General features: G+C 41.7%; 2 protein-coding genes across 5 annotated transcripts in view; one reads left to right on the top strand and one right to left on the bottom strand.

Annotated features, from left to right (window-relative positions):
- LOC121657881 (histone-lysine N-methyltransferase SETDB2-like) overlaps positions 1-2,976 on the bottom strand; it is a 49,448-nt gene extending 46,472 nt beyond the window's left edge. The window contains exons 1-2 of the mRNA XM_042014066.1: positions 2,717-2,976; positions 1,683-1,742 (exon numbers count right to left, since the gene is read on the bottom strand). Coding sequence (XP_041870000.1) covers positions 1,683-1,742; positions 2,717-2,732 — 76 coding nt within the window. The 5' untranslated portion in view covers positions 2,733-2,976. The remainder of the gene's footprint in view (positions 1-1,682; positions 1,743-2,716) is intronic.
- Positions 2,977-4,598: 1,622 nt separating this feature from the next.
- CAB39L (calcium binding protein 39 like) overlaps positions 4,599-21,779 on the top strand; it is a 59,983-nt gene continuing 42,802 nt past the window's right edge. Inside the window, exon 1 of one of the 4 annotated variants that reach the window (XM_042014373.1) lies at positions 4,599-4,697. The gene's annotated coding sequence lies outside the window, so the exon portion shown is untranslated. Of the gene's footprint in view, positions 4,698-4,757; positions 4,776-20,478; positions 20,831-21,383; positions 21,580-21,779 lie in introns of those variants that run through there. The other 3 variants (XM_042014375.1, XM_042014371.1, XM_042014372.1) reach the window with 3 other exon arrangements.

The following is a 21,779-nucleotide window of genomic DNA, read 5'->3' as shown; positions in this document are numbered from 1 at the left end:
CTCTTGTTAAAACATTAGCTGTGCGTCTTTGTCAACGACTGTGAAAAAGAACTATGTTTCAGTGCGGGAGTGGAGGACCAGGAGGAGTGGTCACAGGATGGGCGGGGATTCCCGACGCAGGGGGCGATACCCGACACGTGGGAGGAACCCGAAGACGTCATTTCAGTGTGTCAAATGATGATGCCAGAAGAAGGAATTTGCTCTTTCTCAGTTAATGTTGCTCTTCTTCAATGACCAAGGACAAAAGCATAAGCAAGTCTGGTTTTCTACTCCACTCCTAGAGGTGGAGTCCACTGTCACCACACTAGGTTTACATTCCACTATCAGAAAGCAAATCTCTGTTGGCAAATGTGGTGGGTGACACCTTCCCAGCAGTCAAGAAATACTGCATTCTTGTAAGGTTCATAAAAAAATATTCCTTCATTTTTTGACTTAGTAGAAAATGACTTCTATTGCCCAGGGCACCAGAAGCCCAGTGATGCTATGGCAGTGTGGTTACTCTCAAAAGCATCATGACAGCAGTGAAAGAAGTAACAATCTTTTATCACCACAACCCCTGCTGCTCATGTCACCAGCAGCTAAAGGCATCATACTTAATATCAACAGGCAATGATAAAAGTACTTCATCTTGTGAAACAGCTGATTTGGCACTAAATATCAACAAAATTTAATGATCTCTTATATTCACAGAAATTTTTTTAGACATGCAGAAAGGTTAAAGTCCAATTACAAAAGAAGTCACAGCAATTTTCAGAAACTTACACTACTGGTCCAAGGGACACCACCTGCCCTGTGCTATTCCCACCCTTTTGCTGTGCTTGACAGCATTACAAATTTAAAACAAAAAAAAGTATATTTAATATTTGTGTTTAAAATAAAATTGAAAAAAATACATTCAATTAAAAATATGCATTTAGAAATCCTAGTAACAAGTTTCTCCACTGCAGATTAAAACTGCTGTCCTTATTCATTACCTGTTCTCAGATATTTCCATACATTTACTAAATCTGGATAGCACTGGTGGATGGATTACTACAGAGGACGGGTGACAACAGTTTTTTGTTTCTGGGTCCTCAGCTGTAATAATGTGTAGACCATAGGGAAATAAAACATACACTGCTGTGTGCAGTGCTCACTCATCTTGGAAGTTCTTCCCCAATTCTCATGCTGGAGTGCCCCGAAACTCCAGCAGCAAAAGCTTTGCTTTGCATGGAGAAGCAGAGATTGCATTTGAACTGCATAGTGTAATTTTCATTTCAAAAAAGACAGATGTCCACACCACTAAGCTCTCCAGTGCTAATGCTGCTATCACCAACCACAGCCAGAAGGACAGTGAATGAGCAGACATCGGATACATCTACCTTGTCAGCATTCAGAGCCATCTCTCCAGCTGATGAATCAGCTGGCATCTGGCTTTATAGAATCCTTGTGGCCACATATCTCTTTCTTCCCAGCATTGTGCAGGGTAGTGATACTGGAGCAAGATACAAGCTGCCAAGGTCAGGTCTACTTACTCCAGCTACCAGAAAAACAAGTTGTGTGTGTGTTTCCTGTAGTGCTGCTGACAAACCTTACACCACAAAAGGCAAAACTATTGTCCTCCAGTTAAAATTTTCGTATCAGAAGCAGTTCCAAATACACACTCCTTTCCTCTTTCCCTCCATAAATTCAAATTATACTACCTTCAGTGCTCTCCTCCCTGGAACTGGTAAGGTTCTCCTCTTCAAAGAAGTCACACAGCACTGCAAAGGTGAAGAATGGACAAGTAAGTAAGAGATTGGGTGAGAAATTACAATAATTGTAGCTACTCAGCTTTTCAAAATTTATACAAGTAAATAATACAGTGGGTATCAGGAGGAGCACTGTGTGAGAATATGTTGTGTTGAAATAGTAATTCCCTGTTCAAACAGTCATCCCACGCCTTGTCAAGATCTAGTTGAGGAACTCAAATTAAACAAGCTATGTGAGGAAATTTTTTTACTTAGGTCATTTCTTACTGTCCTTCAAGCAGGAAGGTGTCACAAGATGACCCAAACTTTCCAGCACATTCAGCTGAGCCTACAGAACCCCCCTGCCCATTAATGCAAAGTTTTCTTTTTTTTTTCCCTAAATTGATGTGCTCAGTACAGCAGTACTACAACTAAATTGATTTATTTAGGGAAAAAAAAGAGAACGCTTTAAAAAAGTAAATAAATTACTGAATCTGTTTCTTGACAAACGCAAGATACCCTTCACTGCAAGAATACTAAGGAGAAGTAAGGCAGCACTCTTCAACCACACTGAAGATTCCAAATTTTTATCTCCATGAATCACAGAATCAAATAGGTTGGGAAAGACCTCTGAGATCCTCCAGTCCAACCAAACTCCAGCATGTCAACTAGACCATGGCACTGAGTGCAACATCCAGTCTTTCCTTAAAACACCTCCAGGGATGGTGACTACACCACCTCCGTGGGCAGCCTACAGTGACACAGAGAACGTAAAACATGCCTTATTTATGTTAGCTACTTCATCTTTTCTATGCTACGACTGAAAAAACAAACCAACCCCAAACCCCTCAATTCATTCTGGATACTTCGTTTAGTTGAACGCGAAAACAGGCTAAGACAGTTGACTCCTAGAAATGTTTCTTACAAGACTAATGGCTGCTGAAAACATATATATATGTACACACACATATATATACACTTATATACAATTTTTTTTAAAGTCTTACTTTTTTTCTCTTCCATCCTCCGGGGATGCTGCTCGGAGAGCTGTCATCCGCACTGGGGTGGCGCCGAGCCCAGCTCAGGTCGGGGTCTCGCTGCGCTCCGGCACGGCCGCAGGGCCCGCGTCGGGCTGGGAGGCTGGCATGGGGCGTGCTGCGGTCGGGAGTCCGGCCCCAGGTCACTCCCACACCCCTCGGGACCTCATCCCGCCGGCTTCTTCTTCTGCTGCTTCTTCCCTCCTCCTCTTCCTCCTCCTCCTCTTCCTCCAACGCTGCACTCGCACTTGCGCCCGCCAGGGGGCGCAACCCTGCCGGGGAGGGCGGGAGACTGGATGTGGGCGGCCCCGCGCGCGCGCACCGCCTTTCTCTCTTTCTCCATTGGCTGAGGCGGCAAGAGGGGCGGCGGCTCTGGCCAATGGAGGAGGAGGGGCGGGGAGGGGGCGGGGCCGTGCGGCGGCGGAGAGGCGGGGCGGGGCAGAGCCGAGGGCCTGGAGGTGCGTCCGCCATCTTGGAGAGGGCGGGTCGAGGGGGGCGGGCTATCCCGGGGCTGTGGGGGCGCCGGCGCCATCTTGGGGGCGGGGGGAGAGCGGGGCAATGGGAGGGGTGAGCCGGCTGGCCTGGGAGGGACGGCGTCGGGCCGCGGTCTCTGCTTTAATGTATCGTAAATTAAAACGTTTGGTACGGGAACGAGTTGCGTAATTTCACTGCTGGTCTCTGCTCTCCGGCCTTGCTGGCTGCGCCGCTGCCCTGTGAAACGCTAAATTATCACTGCCCTTTTCTGTTCCAAGTGTGAAAGTAAAAGTTCATACCGCCCTTTGAAATTTGCAGTTGCCTTGGCTTTGCGAGTGTTGGCGTTGTGGCTATGTAAAGATGGTTTTCGGAGGGGCAAAAATATGTCTCTGCCAGAGATGTTTGTCAATGTCTTTTGTCACTTCTTTTTTGCCACCACTTCAAAACTGTAGAAATAGACATGATATGCTTAAATAATTGCTAAAAGATTCCACTCTTGTAGATACTGCCAATCTTTTGGCAGGGGGTAGGAATGTGATTGTTCGGGGCTAGGGGGAAGGGGGGGGGGGAATGCTGTGTTTACGTGACTTGGAGCTCTCATCTGACCCAAGATCCTCCAGAAGATTTTGATGTCCAGCATCTGCTTTGTACTTCTATAAAACCTTTTAAATGTTTACACAAACGTGCCTACATCTGTGCCTGAAGGTCAGCCCATGAGAACGGCCCAGCTCCCTAGACAGGAATGAGACAACTCACAGTAACATTGCTGGGAAGAAGGTGGCTCAGCACTCCTGCTGTGCTGACAAATCTCTCAGTAAAAATGGTGGTTTACTACGTTTTTAAAAAGAGACTTCTCCCTTGTAATTGTAAATTTTAAAATTAAGCTTAAGCTTTTCTTCCTCTTGGAATATTCTGTGTTATGAGATGATGCTTGCAGATTAATTTCGCTTTGCTGAATTATTAATACATGTGCTTGTGAATACTGAATGTTAGGAAACACTTGTGGCTTTACAATTGTATATATGGAATATACCAAATACGGAGAAGATGAAGCCCAGTGCTGGAAGAATCTGAAAGAACATGACTGCCTGCCTCAGACAAAAAATAATTTATGAGTCTATTAGAAAGTACTAATAGATTTTGCTTGCTATTTGAAGCAAAAAGAATGGGAAATACATCTTTCTTTATACAAAATTAGTGACTTAGGACAAAAATTATTGAGGCACTTTTGAAACTGCCTGAGTTTCCTTCATTCTGCTTTTATCCTGGAACTGTAAGATGGGCTTTCTGCAAAATAGCAGCAAATTCTGCCAGTGAACCAGTAAGCTCAGTTCTTCCCAAACGTGTTAGGTGGCAGAAGCTCACAAGCGATGCTGATCTGACATCCCAGCAACCTGCCTTCAGCTCTCCTCCAGCAGCAGTGTGAGCTTCCTGGGGCTCTGCAGTCTAGACCTGGACTGCCTACCTGTACCCAGAGGTGAGAGCAGCGCTCCCATATGCCTACATGTTTGCTGGCACCTTTGTTGGGGTGACAGCAAAAGGGCTGACTGTCCTGGTGAGTGGTGCTGTTGATTGAGTTGCTGAATTAAGCTTTCATTACATAGTTCTGGTCATATGTAGAGAGTTAAGATGAACAATTGTATAGACAGGCAGATTACAAGTAGCTCCTTGGAGTGGGAGGTGAACCTGGTCCAAAAGGAACTCATCTAGTTCTCTTATCCAGGTATGTTTTCTTCATCTTGAATGCAGTGGGGATTTGGGTTTTTCCTCATATGACCAGATAGACTTGGGTGAGGTAGAGACAGACCAGTCAAACTCAAACAGCAAAGCAGTCAAAGCCACAGACTTTGGAAAGCCATGGGCATTCAGAAAATGTTTTTTAATTCTGATGTTTTAAAATTCTTTCTGTTCTTTTCTGATGGGCTTGGCTCTTCGTTTTATTGACTCTTTTCTTCTTAAAGTGTCTTCATATCCATTGAATACTTCTACCAGCTCCTGCTCTGTCACATCCTCCCTATTATCCTTGGTGATTTAACTTGCTCCCTTACAGAGGAGTGTCTGCACTTCATTCTTTCAAAATGCAAATTCATTGCCAACAAAATGTTTTTAGTGAGGCAGCCTTTGGTTTATCTTAGAAATTTTGCTGTAACGCATCATTATCTATGAAGATGGGGTAATATTCCCGTAGGTATGTTGCTCACTAATTGGACTCAGACTATTTACAGACCCTCAGTATGTTTTGTTACTAAGTTTTGTCATTCTTTTGCTATTGTAGATATGGTGGAAGGTTATTCGGATATTATTTTTTTCCATGTATTAAATGAAAGAAAGGGGAGATTATGGGTCTCTGAGAAGCCTGTAAATTAATTTTGTTCTACCTCTGGTGTAAGCATGTTTGCATCCTTGGCAACTAAAAGTCTAACAAATTGTCTGTTTGAGAAGTGGAGCTTCTAAAATCATAGGCTGTTATAGTCCTAAGGGAATCTTAAAACACAGGCAGAGACTGGCTAGGAAAAGGAAAGGAAAAATTTGTGTCACTGTTTTAACAATAGACTTCTTTCATGTGGAGGACCTAGATGTCTGTTAATTACTAACTGGCTTGAAGGTTTTGGAATCTGGCCCAATATGCTGAAACTCTTAACCATCCATTGGCTGGCATTTTCTTCAAGGTCTGCATTTGGAAACTAGTAATGTAATGGATTTCATCTTTACTGACTGTTTATGTAGTAGAGACGTTTTCAGTTTCAGCCATATTTCTGTCTTACAGTCTCAGTGCTCATTGCCAGCAGAGATTCCAGGCAGCTGTGTGAGCACAGAAAGAAAGGACTGGTTTGGATGTTAGATAATGTTGGACCAACCTGAGCAGCATGCGTTGTCTTTGCTGTGCCACAGCCCCACCACACTGATCAAGACCCAAAACTCTGCCCTCTAATTTTGGGTGACGTGAATGAATTAACAAGATCTGAAAGCCTATGATTACAAGTGCACTTAAAAGGGCCTGAGATCTCTGGAAACCAGGCAGTAGATGTATATGATGAAAGGAATCCAAAATAAATGGATGCCTAAAACCTTTTTTATCTTCATTTTTCCATGTGAACACAGCAATATATTTTTCTGAAATAAATTTTCGCTGCTACTTTATGAAGTAAGGCTTGTGGTGATAAAGTATTCTGACCCTTTTGATGGCTCTTTGTGGGTTTGTCTGCAGAGTAAAATATGCACACAAAGGATTTTCATTAAATGAACACGTAGCAGACATTAAGCAATCTGCAAGAATTAATGAATTTGTGGTGTTCCCACTCTGAAGAGATGATCCATGGGGAGCCCCACAACTTCCTTCTGATTTGCCTTTTAAATCCAAGTGTAGAGGCAGCTGCCCTTGTGGTGTCAGCTGACAGAAGGTTGATGGGTTGGTGCTGGTCTTGGTAGCTGCTATGCAAAGGCCAGAGAGGCAGTGCCTGGTGTAGAATTGGACTTGAACTAATAAAAGCCATCAAAAGGAGCCATAGGGCAACAACCTGAAGTCATTATTGTGTGTGGGTGAAGTAACTGCTTTCAAATAAAACTGAAATCTGTAAGGTTTCAAATATACTAAAAGAAATTTGAGTAAAACCTTAGAAAACAGGGTAAACGTGTTGTGGTGTGGAGGCTCAACAATAGAGCTCTTCATAAGAATATTCTGGACTAAACACAGCTTCCTGTAGGAAAATTCATTTAGTTGAAGAAAACTCTAACGTTTTAGTTGATTTTTTTTCCTTGATCCTGTTCAGTGTGTTGTATCAGCACTTGGTTTGGCTTAATTTTGTGGAGGTGTGGAACCAGCAGTAAGGTTTGAAGAACAGGAGGAGCAAGAATGGGAGGCAGTATTGTCCTATTAATATTTATTTCATTTGGGTTTTTTTTAATAGGTATTTTGAAGGGTCAGGGAAGCCACAGTCCCCTGAATATTTAAAATTGGCACGGTCAAAGAAAGAAACAGTCCAGATGTCCCTGTGCTTCTTGGACTGCCCTGTTCCTTTGTGTCATTACTCAGGGGACTGGTTGAGGTTCAAAAAAAAAACCCCAAACCAAAACTTACTTGGCTCAGCTAATTTTATCTGAATAACTTTTCCCATCTAATTTGCTGTGCAGCCACTTGGTAGTTCTGCTTTTCTCGGGGAACTGGAGGTAACCTAGGTGCAAAATTAGCATCTGGAAATCAATGGATTGCTTTCTAATTTTATTATTGGTGTCATTTATCCCAGTTTGAAGTGTTTGTGCAACTACTTCTATAGTATGAGCCAAGTGGTGGTATGGGCAGAATACTTACTGTATTTGGGTTATTATGGATGGTCTTATCACACAGGAGAGCCTGGACCTCTTTGTGTTTTCAGTTGTTCTTCTTCTCAATCAAAATCCCCTCCTGCCTTTTTACAGACAGTGGAGATGAATGGGTTTCTTTTGTGAGTGCTTGCCTTTAATTTTGTTATTACCTTTTCCCCCTGTAAAATTCTTGAATAACTGGAACCAAAGAAGCATTGTTGAAAATATGCTTGACATTCTTTCACTAAGTGAACTGTGGGCCCAAATCTTTGCAACCCTTTTTTCTTAAGAAATGTTACTCAAGTGACTCCAGTGTATGCATTTGGCATTCCTCTCACAGAAGTGGATACATATGGTATTTGTTACAGAGTAATCACAATTTAGATTATATGCAGGCTGGCATAAAAAAAAGCTTTAATAAGATTAAATGCTTCTAGACGCATACATTTAATGCGCATTTAAAAGAAAAAGTCCACCAAACACTGCTGTTTATCATAGTGAAGTGTGCAAAATTGGTTTCTGTCAAGTTTGTGATTAACCAGTTACTTGAGAAGTTGTTTGGTGCATAATTTTCCTTCACTTAAGGATAATTTTTAAGAATGAAATGATTTTGTTAACAAATTCATAGCAAGGTGTTACAACCCTTGCATTAGCAGATCAAGGTGGGTGGTTGCAACCTGGGTGTAGAAATCAGCAAAAAGGGACAGGATTTTTTTTTTTAACTGCTTTTGCTGCCACACATTATACAAATATTTTGAAATTGCATCCCCCCTCCTCCAAGAAAATGTTCATGAATGGATGGACTTTTTTCCCCCTTTGTTTTTTTAATATTGTCCATATTGATAGAGGTAGTTCTAAAAATTTCACACAATTTACATTTAATAAGTCCTCCACACTTCTCACTTCTCCAAAAGCTGCACTTTGAGGGGAGGTAAGAGGGATTTGTTTTTTTCTGGCTGTTAAATTTTCATTGCCCAGCAGGTTGATCTGCCTCCCTCTGCAGTCATGTCATTCCTAGAACTGATGCAAGGGAGGTGATGGCAGTAAGGGCTAGAATTCTCATTTTGACAGCAATGTGTCCTTAGAGCAACTTAATAAATTGTGAAACAACATTTTAAACTTATTTTACAGCATGAGTTAAAAACGCCCCTTCTGATATCACAGGAATGTTTGTACTTTGTTTTTCCTTCTGCAAGAGACAATGATTAAGATGAAAGAAAGTACTGCTGCATAACTGGATTTTGAAATGTGGGGACAGTTGTACGACAGCCATCAGATCTTTGGGTGATCTTTCTTAAAGACCCTGTGTCAATATAGCACAAAGGCACTTGTACTAATTTATACATACAAATTAATTGCAGCAAAATTACATTTTGTTTGGTCTCAAGTGTGGGAAGGAAGTTGTGTGGGGCTTTTTAAGTCAAGGCACTGGAGACTGCTGAATATGGGGAGATTAATATTATGTGGGAAGAGTTCACTTCCAGCAGCTGTAGTGTCCTGAGCATTCAGCTCTTTGTTTTGCCTATTTTCCTATGTCAGCAGGGAGGCACGGCTGTATCAGCTTTCCCTCTTCAAGTGTACCTTTTAATTAATTTAATCTCACTTTCTGCAGTTCACTGGCAGTCAGACACCTCTCTTTCAGGTCTTCAGATAAGCAAAACTTATTTTGGACTACCAGTTCATGGTGGTCATTCACTACCTGTTGCTTTTGGCTATGATAGAAGCTGTTTGCAATATATGATTTATTTGTTGTTTGAAGTAAGCACCAAATTGAACCTTATTGTGTGGGTGCAGGACTGGTTGTAGTCCTCTGTTAGGGCAAATATTGTGAATATCATATAATCCCTGGGAAAAGTCTGTGGGGAGTGGGGTAATGTTTTTTTTACAAAATAGTTTAAGTAAGAGAGCCAAATAAGGCTAAACTTTCTAATTAGAAGCTTATTACTTAAAATTGTGTTGAACCTTGGTCCTACTTCTCCTTATCCACAGGCCATTAATAAGTCTTGTCTTTTACATTACAATCCATGTTTAGGTCTGTAGCTGCTTGCAACATCTGCACTGCTCTGTTTGCAAGCATCACACACAGCCTTGGACAAAATATGGAAGTAAAAGATGAAGTGTTGTAGGTTGAAGGCAGTTTGAATGAGGACAGGTTTGAATGTACTCTGAGGTCAAGCTGGCTTGGTGGTCTTTAGGTTGTGTGTTGTTTGGAAAAGTTTTTCCCTTCAAGAAAGCAGCATTAATGTAAGGAATTACATTCCCCTACAATTCTTCAGTGTTCCACCCTTTTGTCAAGGAAGGGAAGATGTTAGCAGAGGATTTGCTGAGATATCCTTATGCGTTCTGATTTCTTGGAGAGGAGTTAAGTGCTAGTTAAAAATGCACAGAGATGTTATCCATTGTTTTTCCTCTCTCGCTGAACTCCCTCGACACTGTAAACTGAGTGTCTCTTCACCAGGGCTCGTAAGGTCTCAGCACAGGTCATCAGGCCATGGGAGAAGACTGCTGCAAAAACATGTGGGACTCAACCAATCTCCTTTGTGAGATGTGATGTAATGTGCTGTTACATTGCTGATGACACTTCTAGCCCTCCCTACGAGAGTGTCTCCCAAAGCTGGGGGAGGCGGCTGAGGATGTGGGAACTCATGGCTATCTGGAATAGGTACAAACACAAAAAGAGGGTTTCAGTCAAGGGAGAGAACCATCTTGATTTAGAAATGGTTCCAGGGCAGCAGCCAGCATATATGATTAAGTACAAGTAAGTTTTATAAAGATGTTTACAGAAAACTCACTGGATTTTCTTTAGGATCTAAGGCTAAGGAGAAGTTTAAACATACCAGGAGCAGAAAGAACAGTGACATTTGTCTGATGGCTGTGCTAAAGTTCTCAACAATGATGCTGAAAATATAGAACTGTTATGTACTTCTGCAGTGAGAACGAAGCTGAATATTACAAATAATCATAGAACTAGGAACAAATCCATCATACTCCAGCAGTAAATAAAGACTGAAAGAACACTTTTGAAAATTCATGGAGACTCAGAAATTTACTTATTTTTTTAATGTCTCATGTAAAACTCCAAAATTTTGAGGATTGTCATGAAGCAAAGCTATTCAACATGATTAATAGAAAGCATATTATAAAATGTGTAGTATTTCAGTTAGATTATGGGTTTGATGTATTCTGGCTAAGAGACACAACCTTGAAAAAATTACAGTTGATAAGAATATTTTAATTAATATACAATCTTTTGATGTTCAGTCATTGGATGTTTGTTTGCAAAAAAAAAAAACCCAACCTAAATGAACACACAGTTGAAAGAAAATGCACAATCCTTTCTGACAGTTTTATCTAGGCCACGCAGAGTAGAAGGATGACAAATGATGGCATAGCCTCCTGTATTTGATTGAATCAAAGACCATGGTAGCTGACTCTTTTGAAAGATGGACTCAAAGCTTTGTGAAGTTAATAACCATGGGAAGAGGCCGGATATGCCTTAAAAGATGAGGAACAGTATCTGAAAAAACAATACTTCAAGGTGTCAAGACTCACGGGCAGCACGCAGTGGACAAGACACTCCCTGTAGGTAAATGGCAGCCAAGAGCTGATAGGAGTTTAAGACACTGAATGCAGAGTGGGAGATTTATTTTGCAATATTAATGATCTCACTTCTGTATATAATCAGGCTTGATGGGTTATCTTCAAGACATTTTTTAATTGAAGTCAGTACTGGTTGTAGTGTTGGAAAACTGTATCTATACACTTAGAGTACGTAGTGATGAAGAAGTAAATCCTGAATGTGTTGAAGTGATTTGATCACATACCTATGCATGAATAAAATGGAGAGCCTTCAAAGAGCACGTGTTTGCAAACTCAGGAATCACAGCGTCAGGAAGCAGAAAGTAAAACAGAATATGAATTTGCAGAAAAGGAAAAAAGCCCAAAACACTGTAAGTGGTAACTAATTAACTGTTGAATTATGTTATTAATGGACTTCACAGATTCTCCAGCACTTGAAATTAGCGTCAAGATACAAAGTCATTTAAAAAGCTCCTCTTGTTCAAGAAGCTGTTAAGTGAGAACCAGAGTAAATCTTTGCATTTTTAAAACTCCTTTGCTGGTAGTAACAATATTCATTTATTGTTTTGAGAAGAACAAAATTATTTCAAACTTCTTTTAAATCCAAATAAGGTCTTATTTCATAAGGGTAGGAAGCATACAGAACCTGTCTTTAGTTTTGAAAGAAAAGCCAGTCTATGTAAACTGTAACAGATTCTTACTACTTGTTACTTTTGAACTTTCATGTCATCTGTTTTTAGTTTTTTTTTTTTTTAATGGAAAAATATAAAAATAGTTAGTGTGGTTGTTGGGTTAAATGACAAGGTATTAAATAGCTTACGTTCACATCTTTGGTTACCTGGCTGCTATGCAGCTCTCTGGATACAGGCCTTTGTGTGCTGAAATGTTTCAATGGAAGTTCTTATGCTTGTGAAAGTAATTTCATCCCATGATGACAGCTAAGAGAGACTGTCTTGCTGTGGTCATGGAAAGTTGAACTGATAGGACTCTTGCTGGGTGACCTTCTCACGGGATTCTGCCTGCTCTCAGAAAACAAGCCATTTCTTTTCAGTGGTACTTGGGTGGAAACTCCAAAATTGGCAACAATGCCAGACATAATTTTGTGTCCTTATGAGCACTGCAGTTCTGAAAGAAACAGTTTTGAGACTTTTCTCTCTGAATTCTGCTATTGGGCCTACAGCTCTCATAAATTCAAGGCACTGAATGCATATATATTAGAAAGTATGTTCTGCAGGTTATCAGACTCAAGATAGCATCTAGCTATAAATATTATTTTTTTGCAAAGATAGTAGATAACTTTTCATGTCTGGGCTGATACAGCTTGAGACTCTTTTTTCATTTGGGAGGCATACACCTTACTTATTTTCAGTGCTAAACATGACTTTTATAACTGGACAGTTGCAGTCTTTTACCCTTCAGAAGTGTAGATTTTGGTGGCAGAAAAAGTTGTTTTGTGAATGCACACTGCAAAAACACACACAGAGAAGAAACTTATTAGCTGCTTCTGCGGGAAGGGAGCAGGTATGTGAGCAACCATCAGCATGAGAAAACTGATTTCTTGAACTCTTTCCAGAGGGTGTGACAAAGTTTGTGAGTATAGGTCTGTGTGCTGTTTGATAACTGAAGGTGTCAGATTTCATTGGGAGATGTCTCAAGGAATGATGTTTGCCAAGAAGATTTCCATGAGTATATTTGACCTGTTACAACCTAGGTATCTAGAGCTTGCCATTTATGTCACATGGCGAGTGGTTTTCTTCCCCATATCCAGAGCCTGTCAGGGATCCCTGCTGTTGAGGCTACACAGAAATGGAGTTGAATCAAAGCACACCCAGGTGCCAGAGCTGCTCTCCCTCCAAAACAGACATTGTCCTGAAGACGAGCACACTGCTCATGTTGGTCCTTGTTCAGGACAGACTTGGCTAAAAAATGCCAGCTTGCAGCATGCCTGCTGTCATTTAAGGACTTCAAAGCATGACCCTGGTTTATTAATTAAAACAAAAGGAATTCAGCCCTTAATTGGACAGTTTGTAGTTGTATGTGTCTGACATAATAATTAATTTGTAATGTCAGTTGTTGGGCAACGTGGATGGGGAGAACAGCGGATGGCTTTTTAGTAGTGCAGGAATGTGCATGGATGGGTTTTCCCCACTGGGGAGTGACAGTAGTGGACTTCAAAGAATATCCTACAGGTGAATTTGCTCAATGTAGTCAACTTTTGGCCAGAATGGACTACAGAAGTCTTTAGGGAGGCACTGGAGGCTCATTCCTGGGACCAGAAAAATATGTTACTAAAATCTGTGATAGGGGCTTCGTGACAACAGGGACTGTTCACCACCTAACAGGAAGATAACATTAAAGTCATGGTAAGGTACTTACTGTGGGACAGAAAAGTGCAAGCACCCTGGTTGCATCAACTGGCCATATATCTGTCACATGAAGGCAAATATGTTTGCAACCTGACAAGTGATGAATATACTTAATTGTTTGTCAGGAGGAATGCCTTTGGGGTACTTGTGAAGACAATGTCTCCTTGTGCAACTTCAGCTTGATGAGTTCTCAAGGTTCCCTATCCTGTTCCAATATGTTAAACTAATGTTGTTGCAGGACAAAACTGGTAAAGAGTAAAATGTGAGAAGATGTGGGTTCTCATTCTCCAGGGGAGCAGAGTTGGCCACCAGAGATTTTCTTGTTTGATTTTAGGCAAGTCATTTTAGGGCAACTTAAGCTGCTTAAGTATAGCAGCTGTTTTTCAAGAATTGTAGTAGTGCTTGGGTTTCATTATTTGACACTGGGAAAAAACTCTAATTCTTCATCTGAAAGCTGCAGTTTAGACTTTTAGCCTAATATTATTCTGGTTTTGTTTTGACTGTTCTGCTTTAGTAGGATTCTTAACCTGCACGAGAAGAGACTCAGAAGTTTGTTGTGTCTGTGGGCATGGTTTCTGGAGACCTGCATCACACAAACTGCAAGACAATTATCCCAGTCTGCAGGAAAAGGACACAAGTAAGCTAGGTAGTGCCTGGTGTGTTTGTTTGGGTTCCATCACGGTAGTGTCAAAGCACCTTATGGTTTTGAATGGATTAATTTTCCCATGGGGAGACTAAGTGGCTTTTCCAGGATCACATAATGTGACATAAATAGGAACTGACTCTTCTTAGGTCTGAACTCATCTTCTTCATGGGTGTAACACCCTGCCTCTATATGGGACTTTCTGGTAGTACTTGTTCCTTTGTCTGGGGGTGACCACTTGAAAAATACAATGGTTATGAAGGTAAATCCTGGCTTTGATGCCCTGAAGAAGGAACTGACTGGAATGCAGTAAATTGCTGCTGGAGCTGATGTCTTGTTTGATCCCTCATCTACAGGAAATAGCAGTCTCTGAGCTGTCTTGACTGTTCGTCTTGATAGTCAGAATCTTGAGCAATCTGTTGTATCTAAGTATTGCAGAAGTGATTTCAGAGTCCCCCTAGAAGGGCAATAGTGCTCTTTTGGGATCTTTAAAGTGAAAGCTGCGGAGCCATTTGTAGCTATTCAGCGTGGTGATTTTGGATGATGCGTCAGGAAACCTCAAAGGTGCTAATTGCCAGAAGCAGAAGAAGAGTAGAGTGGTCCTTCCTCTGGTATATGTTTCTTTTTCTACTTTGCTCTTGGTGTCAGCCCCCCTTAGAGATGGGATTTAATGCAGCTTTGTCTGATCCAGAATGAAGATTCCCGCCTCCTGATATTCTTTAACAGTACGTTTTTGAGTGCACACCTTTGGGTGTTTGCTTGGTGCCACCTCAGTTTCCTCATACTAAATTAGGTGCTACAGTGAGTGCCTTGCAGGAGCATTTAACTTGTGCTTCAAATTAAACTTAATTTTGTTTGTCTGCAAGTCATCTTGAAAGCATCTGAGGAAAAATGTGTTAGCCTTCTATAGTAGTGGTCGGTAGAAGAAAAGTCTTAAATCCCAAACTGCCTTCCAGCTTGTCAGAAACAGCCACACATTGTGTATTAGGAACTTACTGACATCAAAAGGCAGTTGATTTGCCTAACATTTTCACTGCATATCGCCATTGCTGAGGTGAATATACACTAATACAGCTTTCAGCTTCAAGCACTCTTAGGAAGTTTAAAGTTCTGGTTAGAGGTGCTCCGTTGTCTTTGACCAGCAAGGAAGTGGTAGGGAACATCTATGGGGTTTTTTGCATAAGTGAGCGTGTTGGAAGCGGATGTTAGGCAGTACCCCATGCTGCCTAACATCAAGAAAAGTGCTTGCTGAAGTTATGTGGAAACCAGCAACTAAATTCAGTACTTTCAAGAAGACTAAACACTATTAATATTGTTTGACTATTTCAGAAATGGGAGATGACAGATAGATGTTCTTATACACATAAAAGAATTTTTTCAATCCCATGAAGAAAAGCGTTTCTTTAGCGTGCTGTGATAGAAACTGCAAGATTGGCACACATCTGATGAGTGGTTTTAGATCTTCAGCAAAGCTCTTTTTGTTGCACCTCTTGAAATGATCTTTCCTCTTCCTATTTTTAATTGTGAATGGACCTTAAGGAAACAAACAAACATGGCCACTAGAGTGACTGACTGTACAGAACTGGGACAGAAGAAGTTTGGAGAGGTGAAAGCTTTAATTATTTTTAAAATACTGCTTGGCTCTTCAGGCAGTAACTGATTTTGGGGGGTTAGTTTCTGTTTGCATGAGTTTGTGGGAAAAAGCATGATGTTGTCATGAGTTTACTGTTCCTCTGCTCATGAAAGTGGGAGTGCAGGTATGTTTCTTATTTGTGTTTTATGTTGGGACATAGTATATAAGGGGCACAATTAACATTTTATAAGTGACTTTAGAGCAGACATAAAATTTTAATGTTATATTTTTCAGCTGTTGGGCTGTAGTAACTTTCTGTTTAGACACAATTCATTTGGGAGTGGGAATGCACAAGGAAAGGGATTCATTTTAGTTGACTCTCTCTAATAATGGAGCTGGATGCCTTTAAAATGAGCAAACTTTTAAATACGCTGGCCTGTACATAAAGTATTAATACATAAAGGTTTCTGGTAGAAAGCCCATGTCAGTGCTTGGTTTCTGGAGTGATTGTACACATGAATTCAGTAAAAACTCGTGAGCAGTTTACAAGATCTATTACAGATCTTAAAACCCCCAAAACCCCAACTAAAACAAACATCATCTTAGCAACTGTATTTGCATTAAATAAATCAGGAAAGAAAAGGCCGTACGTACTTAAAAGCGCTAGAGGGAGCTAGGAGGAAGAAGAGGGGAAAATAATCATTGAAGACATGTTTGCATTTTTAGGAGTAGCTTATATAAAGTATCCATTTAAATCCTTCCACTCACTTTAGCTAAAATGCAGCTGCAGGTCAGCCACTGCTTCTTGCTGCTCTCTGTTTTCCACACTTCACTGAAAAAATTTCAGTTTTCTGGTCCCGAGAGAGGCCAGAAACTTTGCTGCTTTTTACATGGCTGTAGGGAAAACTACCTGCTCCCCTCGTAGACTGTAGCACTTTTTTTGCTTTATTTTGTATTTGGATGAGCAGCCAAATGTTAATTCGTGCTGGTGGCTGTTTTGGGGGGACTGATATACAGGCTGAGTTTGAAGCTTGTCTCCCTCCCAGATTATATGGAGAGAAAGTGTGAGTGTTGGTGTATGTCTGTATTTGGGATCTACTCGATGAAGAAGAATTTATTTGCATTAATCTGAAGTGGCCACATTGCTGTTGCAGGGATCTGAAGAAAATGAGTATCTGTGAACTCGCAGAATAACACAGAAGTATGAAGTTACTGCAAAACATCTCGTTTTGTGAGGTTTTAGAATTCTTTTTGGACACCTTTTAAATTGCTTTGTCGTACGGCTAAATGCTTTGAGTTAAAGTGTAACAGCTTTACGATGTAGATTATATAAATTACTTGTTTTTAGTTCCCCTCCACCCCAATAAACTGCCAAAATGTTGATAACTTGGGATTTGTAAGAATAGCATGAAATGCTGTGGGGGATGTTCTTTAGTTTTCAGGTTTTGGAGGGTGGGGGAATCTTTTTAGTATTCTAAAGCTTCTCCTCTTGATATTCAGCATTACACAACTAAACCTGTTGCTGTGGAGAACTGAATTTTGATGGCTTGGGGCATTGAGCAATTTGGGGGGAAGGAAGGATGTTGTTGTTGTTATTATTATTAGAGGCTGCTTAGGGCTTTGGAATGCTGGAAGTAATCTCAGGGGAGGTAGACAGACTGGAAGTGGATGATTAAATAAGCAGAATTAATATATATACTCTGTGTGTTTATCATCTGCTGCTGTAATTTATTGCAATTCCACTCACTGTTGAAGTTCCCTAATTTCTCTTTTCCACATTAGAAAGTAAATGGAAAGGGCAGGAAAAATCACCTGGGGTTTTCTTCCTTTGGTCTTTATTAGATGGAATGATTTTAAGTCATGAAAGCAAGGACAAAAATTTCTCAAAACTACTTTAACCATGCCTTAGCCCAAGGACTCTGCTCTCTTTAAAGGAAACAAATATAATGAAATTTAAATATATGGAAGCTGGAGTCCTTTAGTAGTGCAGAGATTTTTTTTTTTCCATGTATTTTGAGACTGTAAAGATTTTTTGCCTATTTATAATTACATCATTCTAGATTTGAGATGGCTACAAATTAAGAATTGAACAAAACTTTTTTTTTGAAATATTTAATAACCTCTCAGCAACAAAAAAACCCTAACAAACAGATAAGAGCACCAAGTAATTATGGCTTAATTCCTCTTGAATGGTTCAGGGCTTTTTCCTGTCATCTGAGAATTAACTCTACTTAAGATGAAACAGAGTATTGGAATAGCAGAGAATGTTTTTTCCCCTGGCCCTTTAGCTACCCTGTTTTGCACTGTTTCTTCTGCTGCAATGCAGGGATGGAGGCGGGTGGGTTTCTTGCTCTCCTGCTGTGTAGAGGGCTCCTATTAAAGCACTAAAGTATTTCCTCAGGTAGAAGATGGGCAAAGTTGAACTGTAATTGAGTGCATATTCAATTTATTCCTCTGAATCAGGAAAACAGGCATATTTAGTCTGAAACAGAGGATAGTTATTTTGTAGATAAATTTCTTATACTTCCAAAGAACCAGGATACTCAGAATGGTCTGTGAATACTTCATGGAGCTCAGTGGAATACAGATTATCCCCAGTGGGGCCCCTTAATGTGCAACTAAACCAGCTTTTTTGTGATATTTCAGTCTTTTTTTTTTTGTGATAGTTCAATTTCAGGGTAACACCTACCACTGTTGAACTCCGTGGTACAACAAAAAGTTGGGATTTTACCTGTTGAAGTGGTGATGGATTCACAATAGAAAAGATAAAATTTCTCTTGGGACAGGTAGAGGAAAAATGTTATTCTCTCAAAAACCCATGGTGGAAGTAGTGATGTACTTAGATTGTTGTGTTGCCTTAGGAAAAGCAGTACCTTCAGTAGTAGCCCAAGGGCAGAGTGTTTATCACTTGACCTTCGCTGTGATATTTACCCAAAGGCCGAGGTATCCGATAAAAAAGAAAGGGCCAGAGCCAGAGTGGGTGTAAGGTACCACAAGGCCCAGCACCCCTTCCCTCTCCCCACCCAGCTGTGACAGAGCAGGGCACCCACAAAAAGGTGCCCAGTGCTGGTTTTTCTCCCCAAGTCCTTCACACCACGAAACATCTGTGCAGGTTGTTCATGTGCCTGCTAAGCTTCATGGAGAAGGAGGCTGCCTCAAAGGGCAGCTCATTCTATTCAGTATCCCTCACTGAGCACTCTCTGGAGGTGGCCTGGAGAGGAAACCTGGTCAGTGGTGGCTAATGTGAAGCCTTTAATTCAGTGCTGGAAGAATATTTCACGAGGGGTTTGGAGCAGAAATTGCCACTTGGTGTTACTTGTTGCAGTGCTTTCTGGTGCAGTGGGAGCAGCACTAATTAATGCCTGTTCCCAGTGCTGTTCAGGGCAGTCCAAAAACACAGGGCTGCAGTATCTTGATGATCTTTTAGGTAAAGTGTGAGCAGAAATGGTGATGTTCTTTACAGATGAGTTGAGAGTACAAATCTGCTGATCTGAGGTTGGCTTGGTACCTCCTGTGCTAAGGCAGGAGCAAATGCGGGGAGGTTAAGGGAGCAGGGATGGCTTCTGCCTCTCTGAGCCCATGAAGGACAGGCAAGTGGCTCTTCAAAGTGAGGATTTGGGATACTCCTGTGTGCTCCAGTTTGGAGCCAGCTTTGCAAGCAAAGGAAGGTAGCCCTTTAAAAGGTGTCTGCTTCATCTGTACTCCTCAGAAATGAGGTTTCTCATGCGGTTTTGGCTGCCTTTAATGTAGGGCTGTGAATAGCTACTGCAGGTGAGCCCTAAACCAAGATCTGCAACTGTAGTGCTGCTAACTCTGAGATCAGCTCCCCAAGCAAATGTAGCATACCAAAATACTTTTACTAATGTAGGACTTTGGCTAGGCTATGCCCTGAGGAAGAAGGGATGGGAGGTGAAGTTTTCCCCCCAAGCTGGCAAGCTTGGCACAAAAACATGCTGGGCACTCATCCCTGCTGGGACCCGGCCAAGATCCAGATGAGGATACATTTCAAATCCCATCTTGCATGCCCATGGTAAAGCATCCTTTTTTCCCTGCTCTCAACGCCTGTTAGACAGCTGGGGGCAGAGGGGACAGCACTTGCCATTCCCTTTGGGAATGTGTGGCACTTGCAATACCTTATGATTTTTTCCCCCCATCACATTAGCCTTTGAAAATATACTTTGGGCTAATGTTTTTCTTCATCAGGATTTAAATTTTGCTCAGAGTATACTGCAGGTTGGGTGGGGCTTTTTTTTGTTTTTTTTTTGTTTGTTTGTTTGTTTGGTTTTTTTTAATCCTCCCTAGTATTATTGTAGAAAAGTATTTGGATCTTTGTGTAATAATATATAGGCAGGAAGCAGCTTAACTTTAGCTTTTCTGGACAGGACTTTGCTGAAAGATGTGGTGCGTGAGCATGTTGATTTTATTATTTTCTTGTAACAACAACCCGCTGTTGGGCTCCCTTCTTTGCATTCCTAGCAGGACGGCAAGGTGAGTAATTTAACTCCAGCAGCCTCCGCCACGTGATGGTGCGAGGACCCGTCAGCGATGCCTCCCCCTGCACCGACAGACTTTGGAGGGGAATGGAAACTTACAGAAGTGATGCGAAATCGTAGCATATCCTCCCTTAACCCTGGGGAAATCTCTCGGCGGAGTGATCACTTCATCCTTTGCTTTTCCACGCGTTCCTCTGACGTGGAGTTTGGGGGGTGTGTGTGTGAGCCTGTGAGCAAGACGAGTGAGGGAGTGGGAAGCGGGGAGGGCAGTGGGGGAAAAACGCACACCCAGGCACAGAGCTCGTCGGAGCAGGAACAGCGAGGAGCCGGGAGTCCAGCCGCAGGCAGCGGGGAGTGGAAATTTACAGCTGCTTGTGAGCGCCTGTGCATGTCCAAGCGATCCTTTCTGCTCGCGCTTTTCCAGAGGCTGACGGTCGCTCGGCAGGAGAAGAGCGGGAGGCCGAATCGCGGGATCCCTCCCTGGTCTCTGCCACTTGTCGGTGATCGGCGGGGGGGAATAAAGCGGAATTAAATGGCAGATCACTGACGGCGGCTGCTGGCGGCGTGGGCTGCGGGGAGGCGGCAGAGCTGTCTTCAGCACCTGGCCATGGGGCTGCTCCGGGCTGCCTAGGAGCCCCCACCTTTCCACTCACAGTAAGTGTCAGCCGAGGTGATGTCCTCCGAGTGACGGAAAGTTGAGTGATTTAATGAAACTTTCCTTTTTTCCAGTTAGCACCAGCCTTTTGGTAATAAACCGCTTGCCTGCTTGTTCTCGATAGTTACGCTGGTAGCTTTTTATAGCTTTGTAAACTGTGTTACCAGGAGTGGCTCTTAAATGCAGGCAACCCTAAACAATACTCCTCCTGTTACATAAGGCGCTGGCTCTGCGACCAAGCACTCCGTGTCCATGGAATATCTCTGGAAATGGCTTTATTTACAGTGTGGTTTCCAAAAATAAAATATCTGCAATATATCATTTCTCTTGCTCCTCTCCGCGGGCTGCCTGCAGCTGCGGACTGGCTCTTGAGATGCAGAGGAATGAGAGCGTGGCCACTTGCATAAGGCAGGGGGAAGGAGATGAAGGGAAGATGAGCGTGCGTGTGAACTGCCACAAGGAACGGCGTACGTAGATGAACCATCTCCTTGTTTGCAGCCGGTTGGTCTTGTCCACTTGAATTGCTGATTCTGTGCGATGGGCGATTGATGAAGTGTTTATCAGGCACAACTTTAATTGAGCTTAAGGGAAGTTGGGATTTTTCTTAAAAGTAAAGGCTCTTTATTGGGCTAATACTAGTAGTAAAGTGAAATTACTACTATAGAAGATTATTTTAATCCATTATGAAGGTATTGAAAGTAACACAGCAGACTTGCTACAAATTTGATCGACTGAATGCTGTGTAGAGGTAAGTTCAGGAATATTGGACCAAATGCAAAAAATAGTATTCATGGTCCCCACTAATGGGTTTAGAGGAAGTCCTATTCCCTCTTGGCTGCTGCCTGTGTTATTTAAATTTTGTTACTAGTTTCCATTATTTCTACAGTTACTATTCCTACTAGAAATGGATATTTAACTTGGTTTCCCTTTTACTTAAGTAAATGAAAA

This window comes from Corvus kubaryi, unplaced genomic scaffold (genome assembly GCF_017639235.1).
Source record: "Corvus kubaryi isolate FWS band 111438036 unplaced genomic scaffold, C.kubaryi_AGA036_p1.0 split1-65, whole genome shotgun sequence".
In the NCBI taxonomy this organism is placed as follows: Eukaryota; Metazoa; Chordata; class Aves; order Passeriformes; family Corvidae; genus Corvus; species Corvus kubaryi.
The sequence above is the reverse complement of the archived record's forward strand: the minus strand, read 5'-3'. Positions and strand labels throughout refer to the sequence as shown.